This window comes from Eschscholzia californica, unplaced genomic scaffold (assembly GCF_041429995.1).
Source record: "Eschscholzia californica isolate CP2 unplaced genomic scaffold, dmEscCali1.0.p SCAF_3, whole genome shotgun sequence".
Taxonomy (NCBI): domain Eukaryota; kingdom Viridiplantae; phylum Streptophyta; class Magnoliopsida; order Ranunculales; family Papaveraceae; genus Eschscholzia; species Eschscholzia californica.
The window spans coordinates 61,136,009-61,162,148 of NW_028238420.1; the positions used below are offsets into that span (position 1 = coordinate 61,136,009).

Sequence of the window (26,140 nt, forward strand, 5' to 3'; positions counted from 1 at the left end):
AGAAACAATATTTGAACGGACAGAAGTTAAATCAATAATATCTTGGTTTCTTACAATTATATATAAATATATGATATTTGCTTTGAAAGTGATCATGTTTCAGTGTAATGGTTCAGTGCGTATAAACTTGATTGAACATATTCCAAAAACAATTCCCAACAAAAAAAATATATTCGAGAGACAAATATTGGGTTTGTCACAGATAATTTTCGTCACTAATATTGAGTTTTTTATGGTCTCTTAATCGAGATTAAAATACTCATTATTAGTAACTATTTTTCTTTTCAAGCGATGATTCTAACTTCACCTCAGAACTAGTTTGAGTCACAAAACAACACCAATTTAACTTCACCTCTGTATTTGCTTAGGAGCCACAAAAACAACAAAAATTAACTTCACGTCAAGACTATCTTACGAATCACAAAAGCAATAAATTTCGCCTGGTCGCTTGTTCTTGAGCCACAAAAGTGTTAGCCCTAAAGGTGCACCAATTTCAACAACAAAAAAAAATGTATGTGTAGTAAAGAAACAACAATAAATTCATGAGCCACAAAAACATAGCCCTCCAATGTCTGTTTGGCATGGATGTGGTAACAAAAAAAAGGGCCCAACCGGGTTCGAACCGGTGACCTCTTGATCTGCAGTCAAATGCTCTACCACTGAGCTATGGACCCATTGTTGTATGAAACTTGTTTATAGGCATAAATAAGGACATAAATATTTGGAATTATCTTATTTCTTACAATAATAATAGAAACAAAATCATGAAAAAACACTTAGTGACCACTTAAAAATTCTCAACTTCTTCATCTTCATAATAATCATCTTCTTCATCAACAACAGCATCTTGATATTGTTGATACTCAGCTATTAAATCATTCATATTACTTTCAGCTTCTGTAAATTCCATTTCATCCATTCCTTCACCAGTATACCAATGCAAAAATGCTTTCCTTCTAAACATAACCATAAATTGTTCTGAAACTCTTCTAAACATTTCTTGAATGGATGTCGAATTCCCTATAAACGTCGAAGACATCGATAACCCATTCGGGGCTATATCACAAACACTTGATTTTACATTATTTGGTATCCATTCAACAAAGTAAGATGAGTTTTTATTTTGAACATTCATCATTTGTTCATCAACTTCTTTAGTACTCATTTTACCTCGAAACATAGCCGACGCTGTCAGATACCGACCGTGTCGTGGATCAGCGGCACACATCATGTTCTTAGCATCCCACATTTGTTGAGTGAGTTCAGGGATAGTTAAGGATCTATACTGTTGTGATTTTTGTGATGTTAATGGTGCAAACCCTACCATGAAAAAATGTAGACGTGGGAATGGTATTAGGTTTACAGCTAACTTTCGAAGATCGGAGTTGAGTTGACCAGGGAAGCGTAAACAACACGTTACTCCGCTCATCGTTGTTGATATGAGGTGGTTTAGATCGGCGACTGAAAAATAAAAAAAAACAATAGTACATTTACGTCGGTAAGTTTTAAACAGTATAACATATGAAAGTGGTGTAGACTTACAACTAGGGTTTGTGAGTTTGAGAGTACGAAAGCAGATATCATAGAGGGCTTCGTTGTCTAGAACGTTGCACTCATCAGCATTCTCGACCAATTGATGAACGGATAGCGTGGCGTTATAGGGTTCCACAACTGTGTCAGAAACCTTAGGAGAAGGGAACACTGAGAATGTCATCATCATTCGATCGGGAAATTCTTCTCTTATTTTAGATATAAGTAGGGTACCCATGCCCGAACCCGTACCACCACCCAGAGAATGACATATCTGAAAACCTGTCGCATCAAGATAACCAATAATTAGATTAAAAGAAAAGTAACAAAAAGATTGAAAATGTTAGAGACATGAAATTTACCTTGTAAACAATCACAACTCTCAGCTTCTTTACGAACAACATCAAGGACCGAATCAATCAATTCAGCTCCTTCAGTATAATGTCCCTTAGCCCAATTATTCCCCGCTCCATTTTGTCCGAAAACAAAATTATCGGGTCGGAATATCCGACCATGAGGTCCTGCTTTCAAGCTTTCCATCGTACCCGGCTCAAGATCCATTAGCACGGCTCTGGGGACGTATCGACCTCCACTAGACTCATTATAATAGACATCGACTCGCTCCAATTGAACAGCGGAATCGCCAACATAGTGGCCAGAGAAGTCTATTCCGTGTTCATGACCAACAACTTCCCAAAATTTACCACCAATTTGGTTCCCACATTGACCAGCTTGAATATGAAGAATTTCCCTCATTTTGGTGCAAGTTGAAAATTTTATCAAAAGGGTAGAAATGGGGGTTCTCTTTTTCTCACAATGCCAAGACAGAAAAAATCTTACAAACTTAGAAAGCACCTCACTTGAATGGGATTTTGGAAAAATTGGGTTTAGTGAAGAGAATTGTAATCACTTATATAGACAAAATAAAAAAGAGAAGAACTTGTATTCTCAAATTGTGTGGAGAGAAAGAGAATGTCAAACACCATTAGGAAAGACATGAGCTGGACAGAAGTGGTGATCTCAACGTTTATACATACAAAATTGTGCCGGCTAAACCTAACTACCCTTTCCAATTGACCAAATAATTTCGATAAAAAAGAACTAAATTTGTGAGCTGTGTTTGGCCTATGTGAAAATAAAAACTCAAACATTCCATGTCTATATGGAAGATCAAACTCATAAATGGATGTATAAGATTTGGGAACCAATAATCACCCTTATCTCTCATTTGAGGCCCAACAAAATTTGAGTATGGCCTTTCGAGTTAGTGAATGTTTAAACCAATAATATCGAATACTCCAAATAAAAAATCCACAACTGTGAGAGAAGAGAAGAATTTCGATTAAAAAGAGAGCTATATAATAATTCTTCGTGGCGTGGAAAACATATCAATTTCTTTATCCAATTTGAAAAAAAAAAATAGAATTTTTTTTTTCGAAGTCCTCAACTCCATCAGTTAAAGCTCATTAGTACCTACAAGTCTTGAGTTCGATTATAGTCTCCCCAAGTCCCTCCATCGTACATTATCTTGAAGGAAGATTTTATTAAAATAGCATGTGTCTACGATGTCTTTCTCGTTCACCATGTCCTGAAAAAACAAAATTGTTTGAAAAATTTGCTCACTCGGTCACACCCATATTTTGGGTTATCTACTTGCACCGAAAGTTAGAACAAACAGAACATGAAACACTAGTTATCTAGAAAAAATGAAAGCCGAATGAGACAGGATCCAACATGCTTCATTTGATTGCTAAAGAGAAAAACAGCAAATACAAATGCAGATGAACTATGATCTCTTTCGGGTAGACCAGTTTTCTGTTTTTCATTTCATATATCAAGTACAAATTTGAAAAGAGACAAAAAGGATAACTCAGTCTGCAACTTTACTCCTTCTCGATTCCTTCGTAACACCATAATAAATTGGTTTACTGCCTGGAAATATGATAAAATTCGAACCAAAATTCGATCCTCCGACAATATAGGAACCTTGGTTCCCACAATCTTGGAACTTCTTGTTTGAGTTATTCTCAGTCGAAGGAGGATTCAGTTTTTCCGGTGGGATATAGCCAGATTGAGGTTGTTCTTTTGGTTGTCTCTCCAGAGGATCCTCTTTAATCTTGCTTTCGCATGGTAAAACTGCAGATGAGTTCAGGCACTTCTTAAGATTGGGCCTCTCTGATATCATTTGTTTGTATAAATCCATTAGTAGCTTCATATCTGGAAATCGCAGCAAAGAAACAAGTTAGGGAATTTGAATCTACAAATTTTTTTTTGTAGCCAACTTAGCCAAAGACGTGCATAATCATCAAAGAAAAGAAAGATCCTAGAATCGGATAGTAAAGTAGATATGGATTATGCGAAGCTAAAAGTTTCGAGTCAGTTGAGCTAAGCAAGAAAATAGATCCTCAGCGAGAGGTTGGAGCTTTAAACTAGATCTTGGTTCCGAAATAATGAGAATATAATAGAGTTGAAGCTCTTAGACCATGTTAATTCCGGAGAATAGCTAGTCAACTTCAAACCCGCCGAAACTCATGTATACTAGCAAATTCTTGAAGTTTGTAATTGAGAGGATTGAACTCTTATTATTAATTCTCGAGAAGAGTTCCAAATTTTGGAACCGATTTTTGAAATTGTGATCGACGCTAAGAGTTAGTCAGAGTAAACCATTCCTAAATCGGAAAATAGAGAGCATTAGCCAATCTAGAAAAGAAAAGAATTAACATGTCACCAGAGTTTATGCATGTAAACGAATTTGTAGAAGACAGCTTGAGCTTCTTACGTTTTTGAATTTCTTCAGCAGCTTTGCTATTTCGAAAATCAGGTGTTTGCAGAACCTTCAACAAAGAAGAAAGAGAAAAAAAAAGTTAGGTTCTTTCTAGAAATACTTAAATCATGTTTCCTTACCTATTTCACAACCATAAGCAGTTTTGGCACGAAAATAGCAAGTGTTGAAGAGGTATGTTGTATGTACAATAATCTTTGCCTATAAGTAATGTGAGTACGTGACAAGCCCAACTTGGTTTGATGGTTTCATGTGTTGCTTCCTGGAAGAGAGTGGAACTCGAACTTTGGTGATAGGATCTTGGTTCTCATTTAAGACAAGTTAACTTTGCAGAAAAGCAAACAAAAAAACTAGTAAAAGCCTCGGTCGCTTCTTGAGTGAGGCTAATTTAAACCAAACTCTTAAGTGAAATCATGTCCTCCTAGAGTAGAGCTAAAACTAGATTCCCGGGTTCCAGTTTGAACCATATAACCGTACCTAAGTGACGCCTAAAAACTTTATCAAGGTTATTTAAAAACATCAAATGAACCTTAGCTGAGCTCATCCAAATCATATATAGAGTTTTTGCGACTTTTTCTATTATTGATTCTGGCTTTACCCGTCAGCCATGTACACAAGTAACACAATCTTAGTTGATTAATCAGGTATTTTATAAATGAAGTGAATTTAAGTATCAATGTACCATGAGAAACAAACACAACCTTATTATATGAGAATATAAAAGACTCAGATAAACTAATAACACGATACAGCAAATCAACAATGTAAACCCTAAAATCTAGCATGAGTGAACGAGTGGTGTCATCAACACTAGTCATGACCTACTAAAAGATAATAAATCTTCATGAAGAACCCTAAAATGAACTTGTTGTTAAAAACTATTTGAACAGTAAAAAAAAGGGAATTTCTCAATAAATAGAAGAACCCCACATTGAATAGAGCAAGAACACAACAAACCCATATTCCGAAAAAAAAAATTAAGATGCTTGAAATGGGGGTGTTCATAAACTACCTCGATGAAGTGGGGGCGAAGGTCTTTAACGATTTTACATATTTTGAAGTAGTTGGAATAGTGAGAATCGTCGTCATTGACGAGCTTTCTCTTCTTTCTCTGAATCTGATGATGAGAAGGTGAGTGAGAGAAAGGAGTTGAATGAGGATGCTGGGGTTGGGAAGAAGGGAGGTTTCCTGCTTCTGTTGATGCTGTTGTCATTGTTGGGTTTGGGTTCAGTACTGAAGCAGGCTTTGGGTCTTCCATGGTGCATACAAATTTTTTTTTTCAAGCCTTGAACTTCGAGGGTGGGTACAAGGGGTGAGCAAAAATCGAACCAATCAGCCAAACTGCCAAACCAAACCAAGTCGAACTGCACCGATCGATTTTTAGACCGAACCGATCGTCGTCCGACTCAGTTCGGCCGAAACCGAACAACCCAACTCGGCATGGTTTGACTCCGGGTTAGATTTTTAGAAACCGCCCAAACCAAACCGACCGAACTCTATGAAAAGAGGAAATAATAAATTTGTAAAGTTAATAAGGAAAAAAATTTAGGAAAACCATAATCAAGTCTTCCAAGTCTACCGTATGTCCTCCTTCCTAATTGTTGTTGCCACAACCTATTCAACTGGATTGAAAGGTTTTAGAGGTAAGTCTTCACCAATTTTCTATGTACCGTAACTCATTCTTAGTTTTTTTTTTTTGTTGAGAAATAACTCATTCTTAGTTGGTAACTAAAAATATTGATTTTGCATTCTCAATTCTACTTTTATTTTTGTTTGTAATGGTGGAAAAGTACAATGAATTGTTTATTTTTATTTTTGGTATATGTAATGGTGGAAAAGACGATGGACTCTTAGTTTTTATTTTCTGTATATGCAATGAAATGAATAACATTAGTTTACCATTTTCTCTAAATTGTGTTCAGTTAAACCGATCAACCGAACTCAACCAAGCCAAACCAAACCGAGCCGAACCATGTCAGGCGGTCGAATGATCGGCTCGACTTCGGCCGACGATTTAGTTAAATCGCCACTTATCGATTCGGCTTCGGCTCGAACCAAAACCGAAAAAAAAAACGATCGTTGCTCACCCCTAGGTTTAACAGTAAAATGAGATACTGTAAGTCAAAACCAACTCTAAACCTACATTAAATCAACAGTTTGTACGAATTAATTTCCTTCGTCTTTCGTTATAGACTTTTTCACTCTCGTTGATGGTTGATTCTGTTTAGTTTGGAATATGTCTATTTTTGTAGCCTTTTTTATAATTTTTAAAATTGTAAATTAAACCCAAATGGATGCCTCAATTTATACTGACTTGGCTTTGGGTCAACCGAAATAGTCTCCGTGTAATAAGGACTTTGTGAATTAAGATCGATTTAGGAAGCATCTTTAATTTTGGTCGAGAAATAAATTTGATTGTATTGTAGCTCTTCATCTTCATCCACCATAACTCCATTCTACAACTTCTCATTCGGTGACAGAGTTAATTCGTGTTCACCTTTCTGTTTGTTTAGTTAAGATCAAATTCATGCGTATTCAGGGACCGCCGCCACATGTCGTCCAAAAAATCGTCCCAGCTTCTTTGACTGACCAAGATCAACCAACACCGGCTCAACAACAATATTAACCCGTAGTGATATAGTTACTTGGTCTGGTCAAATTATTTAAGTTCGATATTATTTCCTAAAATAAATTGCTTATCTCTGTTATGACATCATTAATACTATATACATATAACATATAACAGTTTCATCAAAATAAAAATATGGAGTAACATGTAATAGTTTGGATACTTCAACAAAAAATAAATATATACTAATTGTTTCCATTGTTTCCTCACTTGTGTTTGTGCTTGCAGAGGAGAAAGTGTGCAAATGTCACTTTTAGCTTCAATGTTATATGTGACTTTAGTTCTTTTTTGTTGTTGAAGAATGTGACTTTAGTTTATTTCAATTGAATAAGATTTGTTTGGGTTACACATTTTCTAGGATTGGGTTACACTTTTTTCGTGATTTACTACTTCTAAGATAGGGGTAAAATTGTAATATTATAGTTTTTCTTTTCAAGTTGTGCAACAACGGAAGTTTGAAGAGGGGGAGAACCCGACGAGCTCCTCATTCAACAAGCAGCAAACAGGGAAGAAAAATGGAGGAATGGCGTAACGGTGGGGGGTACGCTAGGGTTTCACTTATTTATCCGATTCTCAACCATTAACCAAGGTATATATATCCTATTTCCTCCCATAATTTCTATTTACTTATTAGATTCCTAGGGTTTTTCTGTTTTTTTTTGGTGTTTTTTCTTCATTATGCTTAGGGTGTCAATTTTATGTTTGTGTTAAGATACTTGTGATAGACTAGCCAAAAGATAAGCAAAAAATCTTACTGATATTGTCTTTGAAAGATTCCCAAGTGTTTGGTGACTTGGTCATTCTCCACAAGAAACATCTAAACTTACTATCTTGAAACCAACTAGAAGTGTAACTTAACTAAATGCTTGGGTAAATGCTTAAGAAAAATACCCAAATGAAACAAGTAAACCGAATCATCGAAACAACACTAAATAAACAAACATGATAACTAGGTTATGTGGTTCGCATACAAGACCAGGGGCGGAAGCATATTAAGACTAGTATCCTGTATTTTTACCCTATTAAGGTGTAGGGAAACATTGGTTTTGTTGTTCCGTCTTGTTGTCGGAATTGATGTGGTAATAAATTTGCTTGAGATGAATTGTTGGCAATATATTGTAATTGCTAGAAATTAGATCTAATTATAGCTTTATACGTTCTACATGCATCACAGTATAAACTTAATTTATAGTGACTTTTCATTTAAAAAATGACAACTTTAAAATCAAGGGTTAGTCTTGTCTGATTTGAAATCCCAGCTCCACCTTTGCCGTTTTGTATCGAAGTCGTCTGGGCTAGAAGCAATCACATAGATTACCCGTTATAAAAAGGGGACACCGGACAAACATGAAGTTGGTGATAGACTAGGAGGAGGGGAATGAGTCCTTCTCTATCCTACTCTATTGTTTCTTCACTCTCCTGTACACACACACACACGTTTGTGTATATAATTTCTTATGGAACTAATTGTTTGGGTTTATTTTCCAGTTTCAGCAGCCTTTGTGTTTCACAAAATTACTCACAGAAAGTGTAATAGAGAATTCTAGAGAGAAAGGGATATATGGGTGGGCAGGGAAACCATCGAACTCCTTCTGAAATCCTCCGAGAACAAGTCATTGGAAAAAATCATAACAAAGGAATAGGAGGAGGAAATATTAAATCTATATTGAAAGTACAACATTTGCAGAAATTGGCATCATGGGCTACAGAGGAAGCTGACATTCCGTCTTTGGGTGCATTTTTTGGACAACGTTTTGCTGCTTCTGGAGAGTCCTTGGGTATTCCGCTCGATTCTTCCTTGTTAACTTGTGAAAGGTAAACCCTTTTGTACTTCTAGCAACTAGAATCTCTATTGTTAGTTTAAGTGTACTTGTTTCTTAGCCAAAGTTTGTGTTTTTGTGTGGGTGTTTATCTGTTTTGCCTTGCAAAAGTAATAGATTCAAAAGAATAAGTGAATCCCTAGTCTCGAACTGATTCTTATGAAAAATAAATAAAAGGATCTTGCACTGTTGAATTTTTACTGTCTATTTTTTTTTTTTGTGCGGAAATTTGTGATTATTGGTTTGAGTTTCTACATATTGGCAATGAAATTCTGGGTATGGGTTTACTATGTAGTTGAGGGTGTTGTTGATAAGTAGATTTTGTTTAATTCCTCTTTGGAAGTATGAAATTACTAACAATTCAGGTGTTTATGGTTATTTTCGTCTCGCCCGGGGTTTGTTGAGGATGCTTATTAGTGTTGGTATTAGCAGATTAATATAATTTCGCACAAGTTGCCGAGGAACAAATGTGTTAGAATTGTACTTTTTCTTCTTCTGTCTTTTTGGCCTCTTGTGGATATCGGCAGAAGTTATAATCCTAAGAAAATAGATTCTCGTTTTCCATTCAATAAATATTTTTGTATTGGCCGTCAAGTTAGATCCTGAACTAACCACAAGGGTTATTGATATTGTTTGTCTTTTTTCAGATGTGAAACAATTCTTCAACCTGGGAATAACTGTACAACTCGAATCGAAAAGAACAGATCCAAGGCGAAGAGAAGAAACAAGAAGTCAAGCATTCCTACAAAGAACGTTGTTGTTTATACATGCCATTTTTGTTCCCACAAAAATGTGAAACGAGGAACGTCGAAACATCACATGAAAGACATATTACCCCCAAAACCAAAACCAGTGAGAGAATCGAAAAGGGTTTGCTCTAATAAGAAGAATTCAAGTTCTGCTAAAACTCCAAGCAGCAAAATGGGTGTGGAAATGGGAGCAGATGTTCCTGAGATGAATCATACAACAGTTGGAGTTGTTCATAACGAAGAAAACCCAGGAACTCCAGTTGAGAAAATTCGGATAAACTTATCCGAGAATCGAAGAAAGAGAAGTAGATCAGGATGTAAGAAGCAGGCTGGAACTGAAAGTAACTATGCTGCAACCGAAGCATCAAAAACTACAGGTGAATCAAGTAAAAGAAAGAGAAAGTCTTGGACTAGTTTGAAGGAGTTGGCTGAGAAGAATGAAAGCAAGAAGATTGATATTACTAATTTAACTATCCCTTTCTTTTTGTGAAAATTATTCAAAGATAGGATGAATCTACTGGCATTATAAAAGTACAAATTCGATACTCTATTGTTTTTTTTTGGCTTTTGAGTTTTTATAGTCCGGGTGAGTTTCAATGCTTCAAAGTTACAATTTTATTATTGCTACGGGCACGAAAGGTTTGTCATTGGTAGGGAAGGCGTTTGAATTAGTCAATCTAGTTCGACCAAGTAAATAACTATGCTTCGTCAAAAAAAAAAAGTAAATAACTATGTTAGAGGACAATTTGTCTTGAAGACCTAAACACGAAATTTAGGTGTACCATATTAGAATTTAAGCCTCTATGCCGTAGAGGTGGGTGTTGGCCAACAACATTCAATCTTCCTTGAAGTGAGAAGTCACTGAAGTGACAGCTCATGTTGTCATTTTAATTTTTAAGTGACAATGTTGTTCTTCTTTCTCATGTTTTAATCGTGAAGTTAAAAGTATAGTTTGCCTATATCGTCGTCCTCACCTCCATTACCACAGCCACAACTTCCGGCCACCACCATCACTTGTCCTCAAGCACTAAATCTCTCTTAATTTCTCCAAGAGAACGTAAGAAGCATTTAAAAATCTTACGAATTGGGTTGCCAGTAGTTGTCCCAATTATTGTGTTAAAGATTATCTTGGGCGTTTTTCTATCATAAGAATGAAGAAGTTTGCAGAACTGATGAAGGATTGGGAGCTCAATTATGCTGCGAAAAAGATTCTCATACGAAGATCTATGCATTGATACAAATGGGTTCAAAGAAAACGAGATTCTTGGTTTTGGTGGCTTTAGTAGAGTATATAGAGTCTATTTCCAACTTCTTAAATGGAAGTTGCCATCAAGAGAGTTTCACATGATTCAAGACAAGGAGTAAGGCAATTTATTGGGGAGATAGCTAGTATTGGCCTACTTCGGCGGTGCAGCTCTTGGGCTGTTGCAGACACAAAGAGGAGATCCTTTTGGTCTATCACATAAATATATAAAAGTTACTTTTGATTGAAGTGCAAACATAAAATTCTCAAACATTGAGAAGTCCGAAAATATACAAATACCTCGCCGTTCCAAATCTTATACGCAATGTGGTTCTAATAGTTCTTGAGAACGGGTCGGTCGGTTGGCCCACTGGGAAAAGGATCGTTGGGACATACTGTCACATTCTCCTGAGACGTAACTTCTTAAGGTGATGTAACTGCTTTAGTGTTCGACGGGTCGTGCCTTTACTTCTTCCCGACTTCCTCCCTCCTCTTTCTCTCACTCCCTGTTGGTTGGACAGGGCCATACATGACTAAAGGTAGGTATGTCAAACATAGAGAAATAAATTAAAATATAGTCAAACAAGAATTAAAGACACATGTTGATCTAAAGTACTAGTAATTTGGATCGGGTAGTGATGAAGAATTGTTGATTTTGAATTTAAGCCGACCAGAGTAGAAAGAGTGGCCCACTTCTTGTGTGGAGTCATTAATTGGTTAATCTTAGGAGACCCTTTGGCTGTTATATAAGCTACTCTATCAAGATTCAAATAAGCTGCAACTTTTTAGAACCGTTATAGACAAAATCAGAATCATAGTCTGGTGAGTTTGCGTAACTTGTCTCAATAACAACAATAACATAATCAACAATAACATTCATTACTTGTCTCACTAACAACAATAACATGCATCTTTAGAACCATTTCAGACAATCAACAATCAAAATTAGAATCATAGTCTGGCATAACGATATCAACCAATTCACAATACAAAAATTGAAAAGAATGAATCACTGAAAAAGAGACATATGAAATTGAAAATGCTTGACATGCAAGCCAAAGGTGTAGCAGCAATCAGGCAAGTAAACTTCTTCGGCATAGTTGGTTATATATTCGGCTTTCAGAGGAGAAACCAGATGACCTTTTAATCTTCATTTTCTCTTTAGCTATCTTCAATTCGTTAATCCGTCTAATATTCTTCATTTCTTCTTACACTCTAATTAGTCCAAGAGGGCGTTATACAAACACTGTTAATTCTATCTCTAAATCCAATAAGTTGTCAATCACAATATATAATACGTTATATACTTTTTTAGCTTTAATGTTCAGAAAACATGGTTTGATTTTCTAAGATTGATCATAGAGTTTAATATACCAAACCAATAAACTTACTTATTGCAACAATATTAGAGTTAATAAACCAAACAATTATAAACGTACTTATTACAACAATACTAGAGTTCAATAAACCAAAAAAAATCATAAACTTACTTAATCTAGCGATACCGGAGTTTAATAAACCAAAACGATCATAAACTTATTTATTAAAGCAATACTAGAGTTTAATAAAGCAATTCATATAATTATATATTTATTACAATAATACTAAAGTTTAATAAACCTTAACAATTATAAAAATAATTACTACAACAATATTAGAGTCTAGTAAACCAAAATATTTACAAACTTACTGGACAATAATAGAGTTCAATAAACAAAAATAATTATAAACTTATTTATTAGAAGACTCGAGTTCATAATTTAAAACAATTATATACTTATTTCTTACAACAATATTAAAGTTCAATAAACAAAAAAATGTATAACTTATAAACGTATTTATTACAAAAATACTAGATTTCAATAAATCAAAAGAATTATAAACTTCATATTACATCAATACTAGAGTTTAATAAACTAAAACATGTATAAACTTATTAATTAAAGTAATACCAATTAAATGGAGTTCAACATTACACTTTAATGAAGGTTTAATAAACAATTATGAGCTAATTTCAAATTTTTTTCGTATACGCTAGTAAGTACCCCACAAAAAGGTAATGCGTCAATCATGCTTTCAAGCATCATTCTTTTTGTTTCCTTCCAAGCTTGATGAAGGGAGAAACCCGTCCAGTTATTAATAAAATTTTATGCACCTTGCCGCCATAATAGTCGCACACATAAGGAGAAACCAGTCTAGTTCAATAAACTCATTTATTACAACAATAATATAATTTAATAACCTATAATAATAATAAACTTGCTTATTACAACAATAATATAGTTTAATAAACTAAATAATTCTTAACTTATTTATTAAAGCAATTTTAGAGTTTAATAAACCAAAACAATCATAAACTTTATTATTAAAGCAACATTAGAATTCTATAAACCAAAACAATCGTCTACTTATTTATTAACTACTCACTTTCTGTTATAGGATGGTGCGGACCAGCCTTCCGGGCTGCTAGTGATACTGTCCGCTTTGGCACACATGGGCCTCACGGTTTTAAAAGGCCTCACTAGGGAAGGGTGCTTAACCTCTTAAGAGGAGCACCACACTCCTATCTCTCACCAATGTGGGATTGCTTTACAACACTTTCTAAAATTTCCCCCAATATTTCTCTTGAAAAATTTCATTCACGCAATTCTCTCTCTTTTGTATCTCCTACTTCAAATAATCTAGTGCCACGTGGACACAAACTATACCCTAGTTATACTACAATGGAAAATTGATAATCAGACCACAAGAGTTGATTTGAACTACGATGAAAACTCCTTAAGGTTTGATTGAGAACTTCCCCGAACAACTTGTAGTCTTATTCCATGTAAAATTCAAGAAGCGTATAGAATTACAAGAGAGAATAAAAATTAATACTGTAGTAGATTGTATTGATTGATTTAATCAACTAGAAATACAAATATTGGAGAATACATATATTTAGAATTACGTTATACAAAAATATAATGTAATTCATGTATATGTATCAATTTTAATTTTTTGTTCTTAGCACATTTTATCTTGTAACTGTTGTTTGTGTTCCCTAGTTTCACTTTGTATCATGTCTAGTTTCCCCAAATCTTTACTAGTTTGGTTTCTCTACTTCCAAACAACTATTTGTTTGAATGAGGTAAGGTTTTTAGTCTAGTAGAAGAGTTTACACTGCTCCATTACTATTTTTAGCAGCTTCATCCCACCTCTCTAATCGAATTCGACTTCCGCACTGTCTTTGTTGTTCTAACTTCAACAACCTCGTAGGATTTCACCTCTTGTGTAGTGGTTTGTTCTCTGATTTCCATGTAACGTATTGTCTTTTCTCTATCAAGATGACAATGGTTAAATAAATCTCTTCACAGATATATCTGGTTATGATACCAGTTTCTTGGACTAGATTTTGGCCCTTCTATCTTGTGTTTTGGTTGACTGTTTTATTTAATGATTCATCACGAGGTTATTATGCGACGCCGCGGACTGGTAGTTTCTAAGGCGGAATCATTACAAGGGAAATTTTAAAAGGCCCCCCCGTTTTTGTTAAAAGGCCTCCCCGCTAAAAGCGCCCCTCATTATAACCCATTTGGTTATAGGGCCCCCTCTGCAAAGGAGCACCCCCCTCTTCTATATTTGACCTAACGGCAAAGTTAACGCCGTTAGGTCAAACTTAACCCAAGACCAAAATTGACCCTAAAAGACCATCTCCTTCCCACAACCAGTTTCATCCCTTCTCTCTTTCTATCTCCCGCCTTCTCTCTCTCTCTCTCTCTCGTGCTCTAGCTCTCGTGCTCTAGGTCTCTCGCCCTCTCTTTCATTCTTCACCATTACCAACGGTTAGTATATCTCTCTCTCTCCTTATATCTTTCTCTCTCTCTCTCTGTATATATGTCTCTAGATTTGAGTTCTGAATTTAGGGTTTTTTTTTAAAGGGGTTTTCGGTTTGTTGAAGGAGGGATAGTTTCATAATACATAGGGTTCTGTTATTTCTGATGTTGATTTAGGGAAAGTTTGATTTTTAGATACCCAATAGTATAGTTAGTTTATATTAGTAATAGGGTTTTGATTGGATTGATTTCTGGATTGGATGGTATTAGTTGTTATAATGTTCATGATTTTTGTTTAATTTAGTTTAAGTTAGTAATTTTAATGCTTAAAAATCATAATACGGTCGTACCAGACCGTAGAGATAGAAAACCCCCAATTTTATCTTCACCAAGCATAATTTCGGTCGAACCAGACCGAAAATATGACAAGATACGGCTCGAGGTCACCGTAAAAATGCACAGTAGCTACTGTGCATTTTTACGGTGGGCTCGAGCCGAATTTTGTGCACATTTTCGGTTCCAGCCCACCGAAAATATGCACAGTAGCTACTGTACATATTTTCGGTTGGCTCGAGCCGAATTTTGTGCACATTTTCGGTTCGAGCCCACCGAAAATATGCACAGTAGCTACTGTGCATATTTTCGGTGGGCTCGAACCGAATTTTAGGCATCTCACGGCTCGTGCCCACCGTATTTTGGCCAGTAGGTCAAATTTTTAGGCATCTCTCCTCTCTCTATCTCTCTCTTTAAAATCTCCCACTCTCTCTATATGAATCATCAACCTTGCCTCCTCAGAATGAATGAATCATCTTTTTTCTTTTTTCCAAGTTGTTTGACTTTATTTGTATATCCTATTTTTATCTTTAGTCATGTCTCAACGTGTCGCACAAACTGTAAATGCGAGAAAGAGGAAGGAGGATGCTAGGAAGCAGGTTGTCGACGGTTCGACTAGTGAAGCAGGTGCGGATCCTTTTCCAGGAGGGCCGACGGACCGTAGCGTTCTCAAGAACTATGAGAACCATATTGCTTACCAAATTTGGAATGGCAAGGTACGTGTATGTTTTTCTATTTTTCGCACTTATGAATGTTTAATATAATAATATATTGTTAACTTTCAATAAACGTAACTTTTATGTTTGTTTACGTAGGATCGTCCTGTTTTGAAACTACATAATCACGCAAGTGGCGTGCAAGTGGGGGCCCTTGAAAGTAAAAGTATACGGGAGTCAAAGAAGGAACATGTCTGGGACATAGAACTCGAGTGTAAAGTAGTTCGTGAGAAGGTGGAAGCATCAGGACTTCTGCAAATCGCCAAATACTCTTACCAGAAACTTGACCGGGTTCTTATCACGGCTTTCACGGAGAGGTGGCATGAAGATACTAACACCTTTCACATGCCATTTGGAGAAATGACGATCACACTAGAGGATGTGCATCGTATTACAGGACTTCAGATTACAGGTCACTCAGTTCATCTTGATAATGATCATGTAAATGAATGCAATCTTCTGGTGAAAGGTTTAGGGGTGACACCTGAGGCTGCGGAAGCAGAATTGAAGACGACTAAGTGCAAGAGTGTCCGAATGTTGTGGTTGAGGGAAATCTGTTCGGGTAGCTTAGACAAAGATGACGCACGGAAGAAAGACTTTTGCGTCAGAGGGTACCTTCTCCATCTTATGGGCTCGACTCTTTTTTGTGACAAGAGTGGTTCGAAGGTGCCTGTTTGCTACCTTACATATTTGATGGACTTGACGAAGGTCCCTGAATATTCGTGGGGCACGGCTGTGCTTTCTTATCTTTATAGGCAGCTCGGTCATGCTTCCACTAAGGGTGGACAAATGGCGGGTTATCTGCCCCTCCTCCAGGTATTTCTCACATTATTATAAGTTGATTAATTTAGGAGTCTATCTTCTTGGTTACTAATTGTTTTCTTGTTTAGGCATGGATTGACGAGCACTTTAAGCTTGGTCTGTCGGATTTGAAAAAGGATTTCGACATTAGGCCGGATTTGCCTCTGATGGGTAGATGGACGGAGCATGATGCACATGGAAATCTAGATGACAGACTGGTTAACCTCCGAGAGATGATCGACGATTTAGAGGAGCGAGAGGTAAAATTCTATATACTATGGTATTTTGCATGTTAATTTGACATTGAATGAGCATCTAGTATAATAATTGTGTTATTTAGGTTATTTGGGACCCATATAGACTCATGGGCATTGGTGAGTCATCTCCCCCACTATACGCCTTCTACAGCGGTTGTATCGTATTTGATGATATTGCCGAGCCGTATCAACCCGAAAGGGTGTTGAGGCAATTTGGTGTGGTTCAACATATTCCGTCTGCCCCCATGAGAGCAACAAAGAAGAGAAGGAGTGAAGCAAAGGATTATGGAGAACATACATGGTATTGGGAGAACTGGGAACATCATGTCCTCAACGAGAAAGATAGGTCGCAACGGGTTAGTTCGGCTTGGGAGGTCGATGATAGATATGCTGAGTGGTTTAGTCGAATTTCACACCCGAAGGTCCAAAACCCAAACCATCGGAAGACGAACCAAGCACAAAGCTCACTCGGTTCGATTGCTTACTACGTAAGTACACATAAAGCATGTAATCTACTTTATTTAGTATTGATGGAAATACATGTTAACAGACTTGATTTTTTTTTCAGAGAGAGGGTATTCGGCATGCCCTTGCTGCACTAGATTTGTCTGGGGTGGATGCAGGAAAGGAAATTCTTCACCAAGTATTGAGGGAGGAGCAACTTCCAGAGGCACCCCAGAGGGTTCAGGAAGAAAATACAAGGAAGAGGACAAAAACAAAGGTCGTGGGCAGGAGGAAGACCTAGAACGGCTTTAGATACTTTTATAATTTGAACGATGTCGGATACTTTTATAATTTGAACGGCTTGGTTTTTTATAATCTTTTGATATGTTAAAACGGTTGGTTTTTTATAGGGTTGAAATGTTATATTTTGATATGTGTCAAAAGAGAGAGAGAGATACAAAAGAGAGCGAGAGAGAGATATGTGCCAAAAGAGAGAGAGATACAAAAGAGAGAGAGAGAGATACAAAACTCCGAGAGAGAGATACAAAAGAGAGAGAGAGAGAGATACAAAACTCCGAGAGAGAGATATGTGCCAAAAGAGAGAGAGATACAAAAGAGAGAGAGAGATACAAAAGAAGAGACAACTTTTCGGTGGGCTACTGCCGTTTAAGTTGCTAAAAACGGCTCGAGCCCACCGTTTTTCTGCACAGTAGGTACTGTGCAAAAATACGGTGGTCTCGGGCCGTTTTTAGCAACATAAACGGCTCGAGACCACCGTATTTTTGCACAGAACCTACTGTGCAGAAAAACGGTGGCCTCGAGCCGTTTATGTTGCTATAAACGGCCCGAGACCACCGTATTTTTGCACAGTACCTACTGTGCAGAAAAACGGTGGCCTCGAGCCGTTTATGTTGCTATAAACGGCCCGAGACCACCGTATTTTTCACAGTACCTACTGTGCAAAAATACGGTGGGCTCGAGCCGTTTTTAGCAACTGAAACGGCACTAGCCTACCGTTTTTTTGCACAGTAGGTTCTGAAATTATCGGCTCGAGCCGTTCTTATTTTAAAAAATAAAACTTTACCTTTGATCAAAAAACTTTACGTTTAAAAAAACAACTTCCGTGCACTTTTAACCGATGGAACCGATGTTTCAAAAAAAAAAAACAACTTCAACTAACAGTTAGTACTAAAAAAAAACAACTTCAACTAAGTTTTCATTCCATATCTATTGCTATTGCATTCGATGATGTGTCCCCTTCCTTCTTTATACTTGATGGAGTTTCTTCCAATTGCGGATTGAAATTATCGCCACTGTCAATTTTATGTTCGCAAATAGTCAACCACCTTCTTGCATCTGAAGTAGCGTATCGAGCCCATTGCCTAGCAATCGGAGGAAGTATAGTTTCGTTTTGTAGCTTAACATTAAGGAAATGACAATTGTTTACATAAGCAATGCATACCATTGTATGTGGTTGAGACAAACCTTCGGAAGATGGTGTTGGTGGACCGGTGATTAAAGGTAAAAATGTCGTTGAATCATGTTTCGCCAAATGAATCAACATTATATTAAAATGAGTGGCAATTAAATAACTCGTCTCTCCGTGAGTATACCAAAACTCATGTTCAGCTGGTATATCAAAATTGTTGGTCGAAACCAACAATTCGTCATAAAAAGACCCAAACATGGCTTTGTATAACTCTGGACGTGTTTCGAGTTCATTAAGAACACCTTTTCGGATCTCAATCCAACCTACCTCCGAGGGATACCCGAGACCAAGAGCGACGGCTCTAAAACCACAATGACCGTCTCCTGGAACGTTTGTAATAGTACTGATAAACGGATAAATCACCTCAGGCATTAGACGTAAAAATGAATCACCACTACCGCGAGATCTCCTGTTGGCTTTCCGTGCACTTTTAACCGATGGAACCGATGTTTCCGGAATACATTGTGCATACTCCCAACGAGAAGGATCTCTCTTAGTAGATATGGCTGCTTCCTTCTCTTTTCTGTTTCTTGGTTTCTTTGGGGCTCCTCGGGTTTTCAATTTTGCCAAAGGTTCTGTCATGGATGTCATTGAAGGACAAACAATACTCCTCAACCTTTCTAATATGGCTTTTCTCTCAGGACCGGTCGACATATCCCACATGGAGTACAACAATCCTAATTCGTAAGAACTCTGAAGTTCGTTATATACCTCAGGAGTAGGAATAATTGAGAGTTTTGTCCATTGTGGGTCAATGAGTGACAAAGATATCACCTCACCGCGTCTCATAATGATTTCCATCTCGTGAGCACAAGGGAGACCATACACAGACCTATACACACATCCACACAAATTTGAATCAATTCCTATAGTTTTTGCCCGCTCCACCTCATCTGCCAACAGGTCAAGTGCATTGTGTGAGACATAACCCCTGAGTTCCCTAAAGGCGTTGATTTGATGAGACATCTTCACTGATGTACGACTTTTCTCGAATGTAGCTTTAATCGCAACAATCTCTGTCTCAGTCATTGAATGTATAGATTCCCAACATGTGACGAAGTTACCCTCGGATGTATCCAAGTTTCTTTTCAGCTTCGCATGTGCACCTTCAACCCTATTCGTTGTAGTATTACCCAAATGCATCACATTATCGGTCCATGCCGTTACAAAATGTTCCCTAAGTGGCAACCAAGTCTTCTGAACATAAATAACATCAATGGCGTTACTCTTCGACCACGTTGTGACGAAATCTTCAACAGCGCGATTATAATCCGCCTCGGTTTCCGCAAACATGATTAGTCGAAACATTGACATGAACTTTCGGAATGGTTTGTTTTTCAAGTGTGGTTTAACCTTTCCAACCACACACTTATCTATATGGAAAGTACATAATAAACGATCTGCATGTGGGAAGACTTCACCTATTGCATTGATTAATGCTTGTTCCCGATCAGTCAAAAATACCTTTGGCATAGAGTTAGGAGGAAATAATGTCCTCAAACGATTCAAAGCCCAAGTGTATAGATGTTCTGCCTCTCCATCCATAAAAACCATAGCCGCGGTGAATGATTTCATAGTCGAAGTCATCCCAACAATCTCAAGCAATGGTTTCCCGTATCGGTTTGTTTTGTATGTACAATCAAGCATTAACACCGTGTGGAAGCACTTCAGCAATTGGATAGATTCCGGGTGTGCCCAAAATAAGTTAGTAATCTCCCCTGTTTCCTTCTTCATTGAATGCCAATAAACATAATTGTGTTGAACTAACAATTTCATCAATTGTTGCATAGGAGTTCTACCTTCTTGTTGACTATGCCGGATTCGTATCCTTTCGTTGTATATGGTACGCATTGTCGAGGTATTATCGTTGAATTTTTTCTTTATTTGAGAAAGAATTTGTCGTGGTTTTGTACCACTTTGATATAGTTCTTCAACAAAAACCTTTTCTTCATTATTCAATCTATTGGCATATGCATGCCCAATTAAGGTCTCTGCAAGTTCATGATTATGGATCCCACACACAACTTCCACCTTCCACTTGTCTCCGTCTATCGGTATTCCTTTTAACTTGAAGGGGCAATTGCATTTCTTAGTACTCGTTTTTCTCTTTTTGGTGGACGGTTCTTTTGTTTTAGGAATTATTTCTGCCTTAAGATGAGAACGATACTCTCCACTTCTTTCACATCGTAAATCCATCTTCGGTTTTTTACCACCTTTCCGCGCAGCAGACTTACCAATCATAACAACCATCTTGTTTTTTATACCAATTTCTTTTGCCCATTTAACTAACTCGTCTCTCGTTTCAAACACTTGTTCAGTTCGAAAATACTCACTAACATCAATGCTGACAAAACCTTCATATGGTCTGTTTTCTTCTTGATTTTCTTCTTTCTTATCTGGAACTTCAATGTTGGGTTCTTCTTCTCCACATTCACGATTTACAATTTTAAGACATCCAAATTCCGATGATGCTTCGTTTTCTTCGACTGCATCTTGCCACCTTTCTTGTGTATTAGAACCTCCAAAATCCCAAGTGTCTGTAGTAATTTGAGATGGAAGTTGAGAAGAAGCCACAACAGCAAAGCCCTATAAGGAAAAAAGAGAATTTTAGTCAAAACGGCCCGAGACCACCGTTTTATGTATTACTTTTCGGCTCGAGTCCGCCGAAAATATGCACAGTAGCTACTGTGCATAAATTCGGTGGGCATGAACCGAATTAGTTGACATTTTTCGGCTCGAGCCCACCGAATTTTTGCACAGTAGCTACTGTGCATATTTTCGGCGGACTCGAGCCGTAAAATGGCATAAATTCGGTTGGACCAGACCGAAAATACCCTCCGTGTTCAACAACCAAAAAATTTTCATACAACCAACGAATATATCATACAACTTGGAAAAAAGTGTTAGGATATGTTCATATACCTCTTGGGAGACTGAATCTTGTCCAGAAATTGATGATTTAGGATCCTTTGATGTTTCTCCAAAACTTTTGAAACTTGCTTCATCCATGGTGGTTTAAGAGTTTAGAAAGGGATAGAGAAGTGGTTTAGGAGTGCAACAACAATGTGAGATTGTTGCACAACTCCGATGAACTTTCCCCGTCGATGATGGTCGCCGGTGATGTTGACAATTCCGGTGGAAGAAGAGGGAAGGAGAATATAAGAGAGAAATTTCTAGGGATTTGGGGTTTTAGGGATTTGGGTTTTAGGAAGTTTAATAATTAACAACTAAAGTCTTAATGTGGGTGAAATACACCCTTAAAGGGGGTTTTTTTCACCATTCAAAGAGGGGGCCCTTTAACCAAGCCAAGTCAAACGTGTTTTACCAAGTCAACGAAACCATGGGGAGGCCTTTTAACAAAAACGGGGAGGCCTTTTAACCGCACCCATCATTACAAATGAGGGTGTTTTGGTCGAATGTCTCAGACTTTCATAGACTCTCAAATGTCGAGATTTGAATGTCTCAGACTTTCATAGACTCTCAAATGTCGGGATTTGAATGTCTCAGACTTTCGAGAACTTTCAAATGTCTGGATTTGAACGCCTCGGACTTTTGCGGACACTCAAATGTCCACGAAAGTCCCAATCCACTACCCCCTTAGACTACAAAATAGATGGACAAGATTGGTCCGCATGTCGATGATCTAAATGGTGGGAAATATATGGATCTTTTGCGTGGAGATCTCAAGAATTCTTTAGAGTTCTATTCATGGTCCACAAATATCTCTAGAGAAGTCTCTCAAGGCCAGCCCATAAGTGTGCAAAATGAAGCCTATAAGTATATATACAAGGCAGCCCGGCTTATGTTGTGTGGGCTGGTGAGAGGGGGGCAGATTGGGCTGCCGTTTGGTGCTGCTTGGCGCCTTTAAATGATGGGCCGTGATAAACTGCTACCGCCGACCCCACGTAAGACACTGACTGGTCAGAGAAAGAGAAAGTACACTAAGATTTTTCAAATCCTAATTAGATCGTGTAGAGTGTGCCCTAGGGTTTTTGTGACAGATCTATTTATTAAGATAAGGCCTGTTCATCCAACGGGTTCAAAACTCAAGAGGAAGAAACCCTTGTTTCCTTGTGTGCGTCTGTTCGTATTAACACCTAGTGCCTCTCCTCCTGTCAAGATGAAGAAGACGAGAGATTTTCCCTCTCCTGTTAAATTTGGTCTCAACACCAACAACAAATTCAAGAAGAAGAAGAAGAAGAACAGAGGAGGAGGTAAGTTTATTAATTCAGATCCTTGTTCTATTTCTACTAGTAATAATTATAAAAGTGGTATTTTTATTGATGGAGATTCAGTAGTACATGAGATACTAACCAGATTACCAGTTAAATCACTATTTCGTTTCAAATCTGTCTGTAAACTATGGGATTCTGTAATTGGAAAAGATCGAAACTTTATTGATTTACACCTTAACCGATCAAAATCACGTAAACCTAGTCTCCTTATCATCCCTTCCGAATCCCCTCCCAGTTACCCAGGACAAAGTTACATACGTCAGGGACGCATCGTCCGTGATCGATATCCTTTGAATCAGTTATTTATGACAGCTGATTTGATTGAAGAAGGAAGAGGAGGAGCATCCATTAACACTACAACGGATCCGTATAACCGTAGTTTCGATACAATTTTAAACCCTGTTAATGGTTTGATTTGCTTCATCGACTCTCAGGTGCACAATGCTGTTCAAATTTACAATATAAGTACCCAAAAACGATCTCAATTGATTGAGTATCCCAAGAAAGGTGAGAAAACTTTGTATGGATCAAAGAATCAGTTTGGATTTGATCCTGCCACTAATGAGCACAAATTAGTTTGTCTCCGACGCTTGTCATCTCGAAAGCGTCGTGTTGTTTGTTATGTTTTGACTCTTGGAAATGGCGTTCGAGGTAGAGATGATAATACCCAACTTAATGAATGGAGAAGGATAGACGAAGTTCCACCACAATCAGTGAAAAATCCTTCTGTTTATGTGAATGGTTCAATATATTGGAGCACTGAAGAACTTAATGAGGGTGGAAAATCATGGATAAGAGAAAATCGGCCTGTATTTATAGTTGCATTTGATGTTGGAAGTGAGAAGTTTAGAACTATTCAAGTCCCTGATTTTATTCTTGATCAACCTAGGGAAAATTGTAAACATGAACTTTCACATGAAAATATTGATTTATTAGAAGTAGACGGACGTCTAGCTCTTCAAATAAAAATGAATAGTTATTTCATAAAGTTATGGATATTTAATGATGAAAAAATAGAGAATATGACATCAAGTAGCCAACAAAATTGGACCGAATTAACCATAAGCTTACCTTTTAGTTGGGGGAAAGGTAGATTTGTTCGGCTTCATTCAGTACTTGATATGATAATCTTAACAACCCATTTAGAGGAGTGGGATACTTACCGTAGAGTAAAGCAGAAGAAATCTTTCTCTTTTTATTCTTACAATTGGAAGAAGAAGGATGCCCTTGAGAAGTTTGAAATTAGTGGAATCCCAACTGATACGTGCTCTATAAAGCTACTTACGAAATTTGATGGAAGTCTTTTGTCTCTTCCAACTTGAGCAATATTCCACATCCCATCTTGAACTTAAAAAGAAGCAAGATTGCAAGAAATATTTTAAGAAGAAGAAAGGCCATGCATCTCTATTACTTTGATTGGAAAAAAGAAATATATTGAGCTGAGTTCGAAAAATCGGAGGAATCCTTTATTGGGCACCGATTCCAAATTTGTATTCCTCTCTTCTATTTATAACGTTGCGCAAAGTACTTCGCACGTTCCAAACATGAACCGTTTGAAGTATAAAAAAAAAGACTTGTTCTTACAATTATTTTTGCTATTAAGTTATATAGTTTTGATGTTTGCTATTAAGTTATATCGTTGTGGGAGATTCTAGTGATGGTATTGTTGCAAAATTATGTTATTGGCATTCTTTATTTGGATTCTAGAGGAGTCTTTGAAATTTTTGTAATCATAACGATTGAGACCAAATTAGTAAGTTGAGCTTTGATTTACATCAACATTATTATGAATTACCACTACCAAACCCATGATGTGATCCAAGTCAGTGAAGCCATTATTGGATTGAAAGGTTAATTGCCCTCTTTACCAACAAGAATAACACCCAATTTAGATTAGATACAGTGCCTCTCTGTCAATGATAGGCTTATGCTTATTCGTACGAGAATTTCCAATCAGAGATTGAATTTGTGTCTCATTTGCTCCTATGAGAAGATTCAATGGCAAATGGAAGGGGATCTATTTTTGTCTTGTAACGTTTGAATGATTTATTTAACCAACTGAGTATGATTTATTGTTCAACAAAAAAAAAACTGAGTATGATTTACTCCATTTAGTTCATATGTAGACAACAAGAAAAGGAAAAAAAAAATCACCGTTTATGACATGCTTCTCAATCTTTAGTCTACATGAAGTTTAGAGAAAGAGCATAATAACGTTCAAGAGGGATGTGTGTTTATAAGGAATCACACCACCTAGGGCACCTAAATGGGTTCCAGACAAATATTATATGCAAATACATCTGTAGTTATTTCCCCCAAGTCCTGAAAGATGTCCGCAGATAACAAAATCATAAAAATGTCGTGTATATAAAGTTCATGTTGTTTGAAATAGTAAAGTTCAGTAGGAAATATACTGGGTTCTGAGTTATTAAGTAACCATGATATTGTTCTTAGTGCATATTATGAATCATCCGTGGAGGATTTATAGTAGCTTCTGTGACTTGAATGGTTGATCAATTTATAGTAGCTTCATATGAAATACTGAACCCTCTTGTCTCTTGGCTTCAACCGTTACAAATTGTTCCAAAATGAACAAACACGTCCTTGATATGTTCCACTTATTTGGTTCCTAGTCCTTGATATGTTCCTCTTAATTGGTTCCTATAAAGAACTCAAATCAACTCCAACTTTGAGTCCGTCTTTTTTTCAGTGTGTAGCATAGACATGCTAACGTTTCATAGTAGTAATATTGTACAAAAATTTCCAAATTTATCTAGAAAAATGTAGCCATAAATCCCATTCATTTTATAGTCGTTAAGAAACTTCGAAGTTCGTACTATTAGTCAACGTTCACAGCGTTTTTCTTCGACGTAGGTGAGAAGGAAAATGAAACCGTTCTATTTTGGAGGCGAAAATTCGTTGATCAGTGGTCCAATTGCAGCCCTCACCTTAAATGGGTTTTCTGTTTGGCAGGGAGCAATTAATCTTAAGACGAGTAACTTGCGTCGGTTTTCCTTGTTTTGTATTACGAAATGTTCTTATCATTCAACACTTAAAAGAGGTAAGTCTAACTCATAGAGTCAATCAAAGTCATACGGTTCCAAAGCCAAAAAAAGCGACAATACAAATATGATTTTCTATCACATAAATATATTAATAGCTGGTCATACAAGTACCCAAGAAGCTCACAAAGGTCAATTTAGAGGCTAGGGTCTATATCAGATCATAGCAACTGTCATGGCATATTTCATCAAAAAAACGTCATGTCATGCTCACTTACTAAATGCACCTAGATTC

General features: G+C 37.0%; 5 protein-coding genes and 1 non-coding gene across 6 annotated transcripts; 2 read left to right on the top strand and 4 right to left on the bottom strand.

Annotated features, from left to right (window-relative positions):
- Window positions 1–602: 602 nt before the first annotated feature.
- Window positions 603–674, bottom strand: TRNAC-GCA (transfer RNA cysteine (anticodon GCA)). The gene has a single exon. It is a non-coding gene; the product is annotated as a tRNA-Cys (tRNA).
- LOC147552812 (tubulin beta-7 chain) lies at window positions 675–2,528 on the bottom strand. The gene is made up of 3 exons (XM_086671781.1): window positions 1,893–2,528; window positions 1,543–1,812; window positions 675–1,461 (listed from the first exon to the last, which is right to left on the bottom strand). The coding sequence occupies exons 1-3, from the start codon at window positions 2,284–2,286 to the stop codon at window positions 788–790; spliced, it is 1,338 nt and encodes a 445-aa protein (XP_086527907.1). The 5' UTR covers window positions 2,287–2,528; the 3' UTR covers window positions 675–787.
- Window positions 2,529–3,248: 720 nt separating this feature from the next.
- Window positions 3,249–5,630, bottom strand: LOC147552813 (uncharacterized). Its single transcript, XM_086669844.1, has 3 exons — window positions 5,325–5,630; window positions 4,310–4,364; window positions 3,249–3,747 (listed from the first exon to the last, which is right to left on the bottom strand). Exons 1-3 carry the CDS (start codon window positions 5,568–5,570, stop codon window positions 3,401–3,403), a joined length of 648 nt encoding a protein of 215 aa, XP_086525970.1. The 5' UTR covers window positions 5,571–5,630; the 3' UTR covers window positions 3,249–3,400.
- A 1,607-nt stretch (window positions 5,631–7,237) lies between these two features.
- LOC147552814 (uncharacterized) lies at window positions 7,238–10,116 on the top strand. The gene is made up of 3 exons (XM_086671721.1): window positions 7,238–7,530; window positions 8,430–8,756; window positions 9,409–10,116. Exons 2-3 carry the CDS (start codon window positions 8,503–8,505, stop codon window positions 9,998–10,000), a joined length of 846 nt encoding a protein of 281 aa, XP_086527847.1. The 5' UTR covers window positions 7,238–7,530; window positions 8,430–8,502; the 3' UTR covers window positions 10,001–10,116.
- Window positions 10,117–18,206: 8,090 nt separating this feature from the next.
- Window positions 18,207–21,837, bottom strand: LOC147552815 (PKS-NRPS hybrid synthetase cheA-like). The gene is made up of 3 exons (XM_086670627.1): window positions 21,531–21,837; window positions 18,287–21,194; window positions 18,207–18,237 (listed from the first exon to the last, which is right to left on the bottom strand). The coding sequence occupies exons 1-2, from the start codon at window positions 21,615–21,617 to the stop codon at window positions 18,336–18,338; spliced, it is 2,946 nt and encodes a 981-aa protein (XP_086526753.1). The 5' UTR covers window positions 21,618–21,837; the 3' UTR covers window positions 18,207–18,237; window positions 18,287–18,335.
- A 638-nt stretch (window positions 21,838–22,475) lies between these two features.
- On the top strand, window positions 22,476–24,622 carry LOC147552816 (F-box protein At4g19940-like). Its single transcript, XM_086670760.1, has one exon. The coding sequence runs from the start codon at window positions 22,477–22,479 to the stop codon at window positions 24,163–24,165; it is 1,689 nt and encodes a 562-aa protein (XP_086526886.1). The 5' UTR covers window position 22,476; the 3' UTR covers window positions 24,166–24,622.
- Window positions 24,623–26,140: the final 1,518 nt, after the last annotated feature.